The 12,805-nt window shown below is 47.0% G+C and overlaps 1 protein-coding gene across 4 annotated transcripts in view; it reads left to right on the forward strand.

Annotated features, from left to right (window-relative positions):
• Positions 1 to 12,805, forward strand: part of simc1 (SUMO interacting motifs containing 1) — a 79,545-nt gene that overhangs the window by 53,129 nt on the left and 13,611 nt on the right. Inside the window, exons 3-5 of one of the 4 annotated variants that reach the window (XM_070878466.1) lie at positions 3,221 to 3,238; positions 6,031 to 6,299; positions 11,741 to 11,810. In XM_070878466.1, coding sequence (XP_070734567.1) covers positions 3,221 to 3,238; positions 6,031 to 6,299; positions 11,741 to 11,810 — 357 coding nt within the window. The remainder of the gene's footprint in view (positions 1 to 3,220; positions 3,239 to 6,030; positions 6,300 to 11,740; positions 11,811 to 12,805) is intronic. The other 3 variants (XM_070878467.1, XM_070878468.1, XM_070878469.1) reach the window with 3 other exon arrangements.

Below are 12,805 nucleotides of genomic sequence, written 5' to 3' on the forward strand. Positions count from 1 at the left end.
AGAAATGCGTAAATATCGCAATCTTGCCCAAGCAAATGTCCTCGCTCCCGATCTGGCTACAATCTGTCAAGCTTGACAGATTGGAAAAGCCGGTTTTCAGCACATGCGCTGAAAATCGGCTTTTCCGATGCCTTCCCGGGTCCGTAGAAACTTCGTACAGGCCCAGGACATTGCAATTTCTACCCCCATGTCTCCCTCTGGGTCTTTCGCTCCTGAGAAATTTGCCACTTTCTGCTGAAAGTAAAGTTCTAGCTATAGATAGAGGACTCAAACTGAAAGTACTGACAGGCTTTGCAGTTTTTATTTTGCGTTAACATTTTTTTTGAAAGGATTTAATTCATCAACGGTAGCATCCAAATTACTGAGGCAGTAAAAACTGTTTTTTTCCCCTTCTGAACTGCCATTAACGAACAATAGGAGTGGAGAGGAAAATTGTAGCTGACTAAATTCCGAAAATAAAAATTTTTAAATCTCAACTGAATAGCAACTAAAATAATGGAATGTGTGAGAAAATCGTCAACTGAAATGAAGTTTCAGTAAGTTGGATCTACTGCCTTTCTTACATCTTAATCTTTCACATAAGGCCCATCGGGGTTCTGAATACTTAACTTAACGACTGTGAATCACAGTGATCCTTCCATCCCTGGAGTCTGGGTTAGATTCAGTCAAACAGGTGGAAACAAGTATTTGTCTTGGGTGATAATGCAAAAGGGACAATAGCGAATTGGTGGCCTGTTTTACACTCCTCTTGGGAGACCTAGGGCCACATAGCACCACCGGCCGGCGATAACGGGGCGCTGAAGGGTTTTTGCCCGGGCTTGGCGGCCGGTGCACTCCCCCCGGAATTGTCCCCGGGGCTGAGTGTGCAATGGGCTTAGCACCGCGATTAGCGCACCATGCTCACTGCCCCCTTTATGCCCCATGGGGAGATTGCCCCGGGGGAGCAAGGTCGACGTGGGGCGATGCCACCGACAGCTTCTCGATGCAAGAGGCTGCGGCGCCCCGAACACCCTTAAAGGGGAGGTGGCACGCCGCGGCCACCAGGTTTTTTAATCAGTCTGACAATGGCGGCCGCTGGTTTTGCTAGGCCGCCAACAGGCAGCCCGTCACACTCTCTTGGGTGCCGAGCCAGTGGCCCAGCCGAGACCCTCCCTGGTGGCCCAGTGGGCGGCACTGAAGTGATCTGATTAATGTGGGACCTTCACTGAGAATGGGGAGGAAACCTTCACCCTGTCTCTCAGTGATGGTTTCAAGCCTATCCTAGCTGTGAAAAATCTGTTTTCATATACATAGTGCCATTCCTCTAAGCAGGAATTCCTTAAGGAACCAGAATTGACGGTCATATAGCAAATGGTTGACAAAATGAATAACCAAATGCTATGATAAATTGAAAGAGTTCTTAGTTAACTGTTTCCCTAAATTAAAATAGCTTAATGTCAGAACATCACAACACTGTTGTTTACACAGAAATATCCAAATAATGTAGATGAAGTGAATGCCTTTCAATTCTTTTTTTTAATTGGTTCGGTTTACATAGAAACATAGAAAATAGGTGCAGGAGTAGGCCATTCGGCCCTTCGAGCCTGCACCACCATTCAATATGATCATGGCTGATCATGCAACTTCAGTACCCCACTCCTGCCTTCTCTCCATACCCCCGATCCCTTTAGCCGTAAGGGCCACATTTAACTCCCTTTTGAATATATCCAACGAACTGGACTCAACAACTTTCTGTGGTAGAGAATTCCACAGGTTCCCAATTCTCTGCGTGAAAAAGTTTCTCCCCATCTCGGTCCTAGATGGCTTACCCCTTATCCTTAAACTGTGATCCCTGGTTCTGGACTTCCCCAACATTGGGAACCTTCTTCCTGCATCTAACCTGTCCAATCCCATCAGAATTTTATATGTTTCTATGAGATCCCCTCTCATTCTTCTAAATTCCAGTGAATATAAGCCTAGCCGATCCAGTCTTTCTTCATGTCAGTCCTGCCATCCTGGGAATCAGTCTGGTGAACTTTTGCTGCACTCATTCAATAACAAGAATGTCCTTCCTCAGATTAGGAGACCAAAACTGCACACAATACTCAAGGTGTGGCCTCACCAAGGCCCTGTAAAACTGCAGCAAGACCTCCCTGCTCCTGTACTCACCGCCTCTCGATATGAGGGCCAACATGCCATTTGCTTTCTTTACTGCCTGCTGTACCTGCATGCCAACTTTCAATGGCTGATGTACCATGACACCCAGGACTCGTTGCATCTCCCCTTTTACTAATCTGTTACCATTCAGATAATCTGCCTCTCTGTTTTTGCCACCAAAGTGGATAACCTCACATTTATCCACATTATACTGCATCTGCCATGCATTTGCCCACTCACTTAACCTATCCAAGTCACCCTGCAGCCTCTTAGCATCCTCCTGCCACCCAGCTTAATGTCATCTGCAAACTTGGAGATATTACATTCAATTCCTTCGTCTAAATCATTAATATATATTGTAAATAGCTGGGGTCCCAGCACTGAACCTTGCGATACCCCACTAGTCACTGCCTGCCATTCTGAAAAGGACCTGTTTATTCCCACTCTTTGCTTCCTGTTTGCCAGTGTTTAGACATGCAAACGAAAAGTGTCTCACCTCCTGACTCCCCAAAGCCTCCTCATCACCTAAAAAGCACACGTCAGGACTGTGATGGAATTCTCGCCACTTGCCTGGTGGGATACATCATCCATGACTGGCACTTCATCCACTAGCCTGAACAGCCACTCCCTCCACCATCTACAGGATAGAAACATAGAAACATAGAAAATAGGTGCAGGAGTAGGCCATTCAGCTCTTCGAGCCTGCACCACCATTCAATGAGTTCATGGCTGAACTGCAGCAACTTGCTTCTGTCACCCATAACAACAACAAGAACAACAACTTGTATTTAAATAGCGCTTTTAATGTAGTCAAATGTCCCAAGACACTTCACAGGAGCGTATCAATCAAAATGTGACACCAAACCACGTAAGGAGATATTAGGGCAGATTACAAAGCTTGGTCAAAGAGGTTTTAAGGAGCATCATAAAGGAGCAAAGAGAGTCAAGTGCTCATCCTGAAAATGATTAACAAAATGTTACAAGCATTTATATATATTTTGGAAATACCTAAGTGATGTCTTTATATAGTTAGTTATTTTCTTTTATTTCATAAGAGTTCTTAACACTTTGTTTTTTTTTTCAGTGGTGGCATCCATTTCAGGTATGGATTATGTTGCACTAGCTTGCATTGGTGGTTTTCAGTGGTATAATGACGGAAGGTTATGTTTCAGTGGTTTGTGATGCTCTTTCTTTGTCCTTATGCAGTACTTCTTTTGTGTGTTACACCTGTTGTAAATTAACTACTGTGGTTCAGGCTTGGGTTTATCTTCTGCTTTCTGTTTATGGAGTAGTTATCCTGCATCTGACTCTTTTGGGCTTGGCTCATCTGTTTATATCTTCTAACATATTATGACTTCCATGTATTTGGTTTGTCTCTGGTCTGCTTTGCTTCTTCTTGGACTGAGTTGACAATTACTGCTTCTTGTGGGTAATCTACTGTTTCAATCCCTGCCTCTTGGGCATGATGCAAAAAGGGGGAACCACACTAATAAGGACCTAGTGTGATCTAAACAAAGGAAGTGCATGATTGCCTCCACTGGGCAATTGTCCACTTGAGTGATTGTGAGAGGTACCAGTGGAGTAGAGTACAGCTCCTGCTACAAACTACAGGAACAGCGTCCGAAATCTGGAATCCTCTGGACCGAATCCGTGCCAGTTTTTGGATTTTTCCGGATTTCAGACAAGAAAATCAATAGTCTTAACATCTGGAATTCTTGACCGAATCCGTGCCGGGTTTTGAGCAGCGAGGTCCGAAATCCGGCAGAACCCGAAATCCGGCACAGATTTGATTGAGGATTCCGGAATTTAAACTTGATTTTCTTGTCTGAAATTCAGAATCTTCGACCTAATCCGTGCCAGATTTCGGGTTTTGCCTCAAAAATGTCCGGTTTTCGGACAACAATTCCTGATTCCGGAAGACTCCATCAGCTATGCGCAAAATGTCTGGTTTTCAGACAATTCCGGTTTTCGGAGTTCCAGATTCTGGACGTTGCACCTGTAGTGGTGTTTCAATCACCTTACTTGTTGAGGCATTAGTTGGAACCTGTCGGGGGATGCTTGAGGTTCTACGTTGATCAGGGTTTTTGTTTTAAAAGTCTTTCCAAGACTCTCAGTATTCTCAGATAATCGGGGAGGTCTAGTATGTGTGGAATTTGGTCCATTTTCACATTGCCAGAGTTCTCTATAGCACCAGAGCATTGTGGGGGGAGGGGGAAATTGCTCCCTTCTTTAAGTCCCGTTACCGCTTCTAATGGGGCGGTATTGCCTTTCCGCCCAGGGGCAGGCAACGGGGCCGACCCATCCAGAATTGCCCAGCACGGCGACCCCTTTCCGCCCTGCGGGAGCGTGGCAGCCAACAGTCGGTGCCCCCGACAGCTTCGCAATGTGGGAAACTGCCGGAGGCTGGGCAGTGAGGCCGCCCTTAAAGGGGAGGGCGCACTGCTGCTGCTGCCATTTTGTTTTAATTTTCGGCCGACTCCTGAGTTGGCCCGACAATGGCGGATGCTGGTTCCGCCGGGCCCCCAACAGGCAGCCTGGCGCAGCCCCTCTTGGGTGCTGGGTCGCTGGCCCGACTGAAGCCCTCCACGGTGACCCAGTGGGCTCCACGTCGGCCTCACAGCGTCCATCCCCTTTAAGTGAAGGGGAGGGATGTGCGCGTTGCGCTGATATCACCACCGCAGTGACATGGTCAGTGCACTGGTGATAGATGTCGCCCCGCTCCCTCGCAAACCCGCCCCTATACCGTCTCAAACAACGCCCCAAAGCGCTGGGAGGCGGTGTCAGAGTTAAAGAGCCCAATTTTCGGGCTCTTCCCTCTGACTCACGCCAGGCGGTAAATTTCTGGTTAATTCAACGTGCCCTCCCCAATTTCCTGCTGAGAGTATGTATTAAAATCCATCATGTGAAGCATCTAGAGTTGCTGTCTCGACAACAACATCTTCAGATCCGCTGATCCTGAAACCAAAGCTATGATGGTGTTTGTACAGACCAGTAACTGGTTGAATAGGTGGCAAACAGCAGAAAATTCAGTTCCTGTTACATTTTTCGCAGTTTTCCAAATGTGACACAAGCAAGGTTCTGCAAGGCCTGTTCTCTCCACACAACTTGCCACATGCTGAATTCTTGTTCTCTCCAGGGCCATCTAGAGGAGGCTTCATATGGACTCGGATGCTTGCCAGGGGGGAAATATTGTAGAGCAAGTCAACCTTGTCACTGTGACCCACCTCCAAGCAGCTAGGTCAAAAACCGGATCGGCATAGGGCTGGAAATAGATCACTCCCCTACCGTTTCAGTGAAAGAATGGTGTGTGTGGATAGGGTGATCTAAAAAGGGGCAGAAAATCACTTACAAATGAGGGGAGGCCCAAACAGATATAATTGCACCCAATTTCTCATTATAATCAGCACTTCTGAGATGTTTTTTTTTCTTTTCTTGCGAGTTTTCACCCCTCCTGAAGGCATTGTCTAGCTAGATTACCTTCCCACATTGGCACAGTCTTGCCCAAGTGGCCATTATTCATGTATGCTCCATAATGTTGAGTCAGCTGATTGTTTGAAGCAGGAGGCAGCACAGACAAGCCCAATTCTGGCCTCACTCAGTGTCCACACACACAGCCTGCTGGACAGCAGAAACTCTCGCTGATTTTCACTCTCCAACCCAGGGGATTGAGGCCAAGCAAAGCACTCCTGGTATGATCCGTTAACTCAGCACAGTCTGAGATTTGTAGTCTTCCTGGTCTGTGTCACCTTCCTTGTCTGTGCAACACAACTCTTCTCTGGATAAGCTCACCAGCAGGGCAGTGTTGCCAACAGGTTTTTAGACTTGCTTGGCAGTTGACAGGTGTTTCTTGTTGCATTGTCATTTAGTTCAATCATTTGTTGTTTTCTTTTCCAGCAGGCGAATCGACATTCTCGTTCATCAACACCTCACCAAAATGGGGCGAAGGAACCAGAGCTGATCTCCCAAAGACAGCGCAGTATGATAAACAGCACTATCGATGAAAGCTTTCCCCAAGCAACCCTTCAGTTTCTGATGGATTTTGTATCTCCTCAACGTTATCCACCTCATAAAATTGTGGAGTATGTAATCAAGAAGATACTGCTGAGCAATGAATCCTCCAGCACCATTATGGCTGCTTATATGACCCTGATGAAGATCCAACAGTATGTACTGATTTGATTGCATAGTGTAACAGATCTGAATTAATATGAATATGGCTGTTGGCTTCTTGCAGAATGTTTCACTCTTTGGGCAGGTGAGCAGCCTAGTTTAAGCACCAGCACTGGAAGAATTATTGTATGTTCTGATCCAGCTGGAACTTTAGTTGTCAGAGTAGGTACCACTATTGCACCAATTTTTCGACATAATAATAGCAATAAAGATAATCCAGCTAAGGGATCATGCAAAAATTGTGTTCCTACAGCAGTTCTTAGCACCAGGAAATGCTTTGAAAGCTATTACCTGGCAGCCTTGTGCTGGTTGAGTGCCATTTCATTGATCAAACTGAGCAGTGAGGAATGAATCGAAGTGGCTTATTTTCACACAACTTGTCACCAGCAAGTAGATCAAATGTATTAAGAAAAGCTTTAGGGTAAGGCTGTTATAGAGCGTTACTGTGAGGCACAACAGCATTGGAAAAGCAATGTATGGGGAGGACATAAAAAACCCGCAAAAGGACATAGACAGGCTAAGTGAGTGGGCAAAAATTTGGCAGATGGGAGTATAATGTTGGAAAGTGTGAGGTCATGCACTTTGGCAGAAAAAAATCAAAGAGCAAGTTATTATTTAAATGGAGAAAAATTGCAAAGTGCTGCAGTACAGCGGAACCTGGGGGTACTTGTACATGAAACACAAAAGGATAGTTTGCAGGTACAGCAAGTGATGAGGAAGGCCAATGGAATATTGGCCTTTATTGCAAATGGGATGGAGTATAAAAGCAGGAAAGTCTTGCTACAGTTAAACAGGGTATTGTTGAGGCCACACCTGGAATACTGCGTACAGTTTTGGTTTCCATATTTACGAAAGGATATACTTGCTTTCGAGGCAGTTCAGAGAAGGTTCACTCGGTTGATTCCGGAGATGAGGGGGTTGACTTATGAGGAAAGGTTGAGGAGGTTGGGCCTCTACTCATTGGAATTCAGAAGAATGAGAGATGATCTTATCGAAACGTATAAGATAATGGGCCCAAGTTTCCACAAGAAAAAAAACGGGCGCCCGTTTTTCGCGCCTAAAACGGCGCCTAAAAAAATCCTCGGTATTCTCCACCTACTTACAGGTCCTGTGGCCCTCGGCGCAGCCAGCACGAGCTGTGAAAACAGTGCCGGGACCTCTGCACATGCGCGCTACAGTGGGCACGCAAGTGCAGTAGCTCCAGACCCGACACTCGCTCCCCCCCCCCGCCCCGACCCGACACCCGCTTTCCCCCCCCCCGCACCGACCCGAGACCCAAGATCTGCTCTCCCCGACCCGAGACCCGCTCCCCCCCCCGACCAGACACCCGCTCCCCCCGACCCGAGACCCGCTCCCCCCCCCCCCCGACCAGACACCCGCTCCCCCCGACCCGAGACCTGACACCCACTCCCCCCGCCCCGCCCCGACACCCGCTCCCCCCCCCCCGCCCCGACCCGACCCCCGCTCCCCCCCCCGCCCCGCCCCGACCCGAGACCCGCTCCCCCCCCCCCGACTGACCCGACCCGCGCTCCTGTTCCCCGACCCGACGCCCCCCCCCACTCTCTCTCTCTCTCTCTCTCTCTCTCTCTCTCTCTCTCTCTCTCCCTCCCTCCCCCTCTCTCCCTCCCTCCCCCTCTCTCCCTCCCTCCCCCTCTCTCTCTCCCCCCTCCCTCTCCCTCTCTTCCCCCCCCTCCCTCTCCCTCTCTTCCCCCCCCCTCCCTCTCCCTCTCTTCCCCCCCTCCCTCTCCCTCTCTTCCCCCCCTCCCTCTCCCTCTCTTCCCCCCCCTCCCTCTCCCTCTCTTCCCCCCCCTCCCTCTCCCTCTCTTCCCCCCCCTCCCTCTCCCTCTCTTCCCCCCCCTCCCTCTCCCTCTCTCCCCCCCCCTCCCTCTCTTTCCCCCTCCCTCCCTCTCTTCCCCCCCCTCCCTCTCCCTCTCTCCCCCCCCCTCCCTCTCCCTCTTTCCCCCCCCCCTCTCCCTCTCTCCCCCCCCCCTCCTTCTCCCTCTCTCCCCCCCCCCCTCCCTCTCCCTCTCTCCCCCCCCTCTCTCTCCCCCCCTCCCTCTCTCTCTCTCTCTCTCCCCCTCCCGCTCAGCGGCACGAACGGCTGCAGAATTCTCCCTGGCTGAAGCACTTTCACACAGGTAGGAAGATGGTTTATTTAATCTTTTCTTGGCTTATAAATGTTTATTCAGGTTGGATTTATTTGTATAATATTTGTAGAAGTATAAATAAGGATTTATTGTCGAATTTAATGAGTTCCCTTCCCCCCACCTTGTTCTGGACGCCTAATTTGTAACCTGCGCCTGATTTTTTAATGTGTAGAACAGGTTTTTTCAGTTCTACAAAAATCGTCACTGGCTCCATTCTACTTTAGTTTGGAGTACATTTTCACTGGAAACTTTCAAATCAGGCGTCAGTGGCTGGACACGCCCCCTTTTGAAGAAAAAATTCTGTTCTAAACTAGAACTGTTCTACCTGACTAGAACTGCAGAAAAAAAAATGTGGAGAATTGCGATTTTTAAAATAGTCCGTTCTCCACCAGTTGCTCCTAAAAATCAGGCGCGAATCATGTGGAAACTTGGGCCCAATGAGGGGACTTGACAAGGTGGATGCAGAGAGAATGTTTCCACTGATAGGGGAGACTAGAACTGGGGGGCATAATCTTAGAATAAGGGGCCGCCCATTTAAGACTGAGATGAGGAGAAATTTCTTCTCTCAGAGGATTGTAAATCTGTGGAATTCGCTGCCTCAGAGAGCTGTGGAAGCTGGGACATTGAATAAATTTAAGACAGATAGACAGTTTCTTAACCGATAAGGGATTAAGGGGTTATGGGGAGCTGGCAGGGAAGTGGACCTGAGTCCATGATCGGATCAGCCATGATCGTATTAAATGCCATATGACCTACACCTGCTCCTATTTCTTATGTTCTTATGTTCATTGCATCATGTACCTCTGTCAGCATCATTGTGCTCCCTGAATGTGACGCAGTCTTAATTCCCCCCTCCCCTGAATCATGTACACACAAATCACCTGGCTGTTTCGCTTGACTAACTCTCCACATGTCCTCAGTTCATCTTAGCTGTCATGACTGAAATGTGTTAAAAGAATTAACACAGCCCCTCCTTGTATAGGATTCAGAGTTCAGTAGTCAAAAAAGGCTTCAGAAATCAAATAGTATTTTTGAATTCTAAGACAGCAGTATTCCAAGTTAGTGTGGGCAAGCAGTATTACCATTGTTAGGATTTTGTGCTATCTTTCAATTAATAATATGTACGTTTTTTTATGTGCATCTTAGCAGAGGGCTTGAAAGTATGGGCAGACTGAAGCTGTGTATTCCTACTCGCCCCAGTGTGACCCCAGCTTCACAGAAATAGGTTCATTATCACAGCTGATCTGGGTTAGGCATGAGCTATCTGCTAAAATAACTGGTTATTTAAAAAGTACTTTATAACATACCCTGCCAAGGTCGAGGATATAATATACCTTATTTAAATAATATTACCTGCAGCTGTAGATTTTGCCCCAGTTTGCAACCTGAACCATTTGTAACTTTGTTGAAAGTCTTCAGTTGGTGTATGGTTTCTTTTAAAGCTGTTGTAGCCACAATTGCATCTAATTTGAAAGTGTGTAGTACCGTTCCTTTAGTACTGGGTTGCACAAAATCTCAGTGAGGCATCAGCACCACAGTTATGGTATAAAGACATCTTAAGAAGCAGTTTAATTTGTACGGCTAAAGAAGAATGCCAATGTACTTTAGCTATGGCTCCTCGAAATGCATCTGAGAAGTTCAGGTTAACTTGTACGTGGGAAGTTAAGAAAGTTCTTTCATCAGCTGGAAAAGCCCTGAACCTCAAGTGTTGCCGCAAGTTATTTCTGACTGTGTTGCATTCGTGTGACAACTCCCCCAAAAAACATTAACTGTTTAGATATTTGGTTTTAACGATGTTGTGTGGAACCTGCGTGTATTTTGTTTACGCCTCTCCTCTCCTAAAGTCACATGTTGGGCTACACTTCCACATGTGATGACTGACCTTCGGAACCCAGCCCAAGTAACCATTCTTTTTGTGCGAGGGTAGACAGTGAGGCCTAGAAATTTGGGAGCGTCCCATTTGGGGGTGATAACATTCGCGAGGCGCGAGATTTTGCGTCAGGCACAGAAGTCTTGCCTCACACGAGAAATCGTGGTTACACCCCCGAAAGGAAGTGGAGCGCTAAATCAAGCGTTCCAATTCCTTTCTCGGACGGAAGCGGGGTGCATGGCTCAGCGGCATTACGCACTGGGCCGCGTAGCGCTGCCACATACGAGGGGCTCTTCCCTGAATTAAAGGGAAGGGCCCAAGCTGCATACGCTACATAATATAAAGGGTCCTACCAGGACCACCAGGGAGCGGGGGTACCGCAGGATCAGCGCAGGAGATCGGGGCACACTGCTGTAGCACCTCTGCTAAACTCCCGCCGAATTTACAAACTCATTTGTGCCCAAATGACCCCAATTTCTCCCCGAGTGTTCATACTGTCAAAGAAAGACTTGCATTTATAAAGCGCCTTTCATGACCTCAGGGCATCCCAAAGCACTTTACAGCCAATGAAGTACTTTTGAAGTGTAATCACTGTTGTAATGTAGCAAACTCGGCAGCCAAGTTGCACACAGCAAGCTCTTACAAACAGCAATGTGATAATGACCAGATAATCTGTTTTTGTGATGTTGACTGAGGGATAAATATTGGCCTGGACACCAGGGATAACTCCCCTGCACTGCTTCGACATCGTCCTATTTTATGTCCACCTGAGAGAGCAGACGGGCCTCAGTTTAACATCCCATCCAAAATACGGCACCTCCATTCCCTCAGCACTACACTGGAGTGTCAGCCTAGATTTTTGTCCTCAAGACTCAAATGGGACTTGAACCCACAACCTACTGACCCAGAGGCGAGAGTGCTACCCACTGAACTGCAGCTGACGCGTTCAACTATGTAGGACAGCACAATGGGATCCTGACTTCAGCCAACATCCACAGTTTCCAGCAAGGGTCATTAGATGGCAGGAAGCAGGCTGATCCCCTGCCCCCTTAGCCGAGGGTTGTTGAGGCCAAATGTAGCACCCTCCTCCAACTACTGCTTGACCAAAATCAGCTCAGCAAGGGGATTGAATCTAGAATTTTCCTGCTCTGTGTGGCTTAGTTCCACATTGGGTGGTGCATTTACTAACTGAGCTATGGGTTAATATCTGAAGTGTATTTTTAAAATCAATTCTTGAATGCTGTGAGCCATTGCATGAGTTATGTGTTTTTTTTGGTGTGGAAGCAAGTCATCCTCGTTTCAAGGGACTGCCTATGATATGTGTTACGCCATGTGTGAATTATTATGTTTAAACTGTTGACCTGTGAACTGATTTTTTTAAATAAGATCTAATAAATATTTCATTATATTTAAATAGGCTGCATCCTGCAAATATTTCCACAGTGCAGTGGGACTGGGAACTACTAGCTTGTCATGTGGAGAATAAGGTAACATAGATCTGGAGCTTTTAAAAAGATAAATTATTTTAAAGGTGTTAGAAAAACAGAGAGCTCAGCAATTATTGTTAGGCTTGTTTCACATAATCAATTTTTTTTGTTGCACACTTTGTTTTTCTGAAAATATCACTCCTTTACTCTTTTATAAAATATATTCTTCAGTTTTCTTCATTTGTCCCTCCTGCACTGAGGGGGTTTAGTGCCATTGGTTGCTGTATTCCTGCCAAGGTAAATAACAATAATACCCCTGCTGCTGTAATTACATAAGAACATAAGAAATAGGAGCTGGAGTAGGCCATTTGGCCCCTCGAGCCTGCTCCGCCATTCAATAAGATCATGGCTGATCTGATCTTGGCCTCAACTCCACTTTCCAGCCCACTGCCCATAACCCTTGACTCCCTTATCGTTCAAAAATATGTCTTATCTCCACCTTAAATATATTCAATGACCCAGCCTCCTCAGCTCTCTGGGGCAGAGAATTCCAGAGACTCACGACCCTCTGAGAGAAGAAATTCCTCCTCATCTCCGTTTTAAATGTGCGACCCCTTATTCTGAAACTATGCCCCTTAGTTCTAGATTACCCCACTGGGGGAAACATCCTCTCAGCATCTACCCCCTTAGAATATTATATGTTTCAATAAGGTCAACTCTCATTCTTCTAAGCTCCAATGAGTATAGGCCCAACCTTCTCAACCTTTCTTCATAAGACAACCTCTTCATCTCAGGAATCAACCTCGTGAACCTTCTCTGAACTGTCTCCAATGCAAGTGTATCCCTCCTTAAATAAGGAGACCAAAACTGTATGCAGTACTCCAGGTGTGGTATCACCAACGCTCTGTACAGTTGTAGCAAGACTTCCCTACTTCTCTAGGATATTGCCCCACAAAGCTTGGGCTATGTGGGGCCTTCACATCCAAGCTCCGACTTGCCCTCACCTAACATCCACATGCTCTCCCAGTAGTGGCTGTGTAATGAAAACACTGAAG

The sequence above is a fragment of the Pristiophorus japonicus genome, chromosome 4, assembly GCF_044704955.1.
Source record: "Pristiophorus japonicus isolate sPriJap1 chromosome 4, sPriJap1.hap1, whole genome shotgun sequence".
In the NCBI taxonomy this organism is placed as follows: domain Eukaryota; kingdom Metazoa; phylum Chordata; class Chondrichthyes; family Pristiophoridae; genus Pristiophorus; species Pristiophorus japonicus.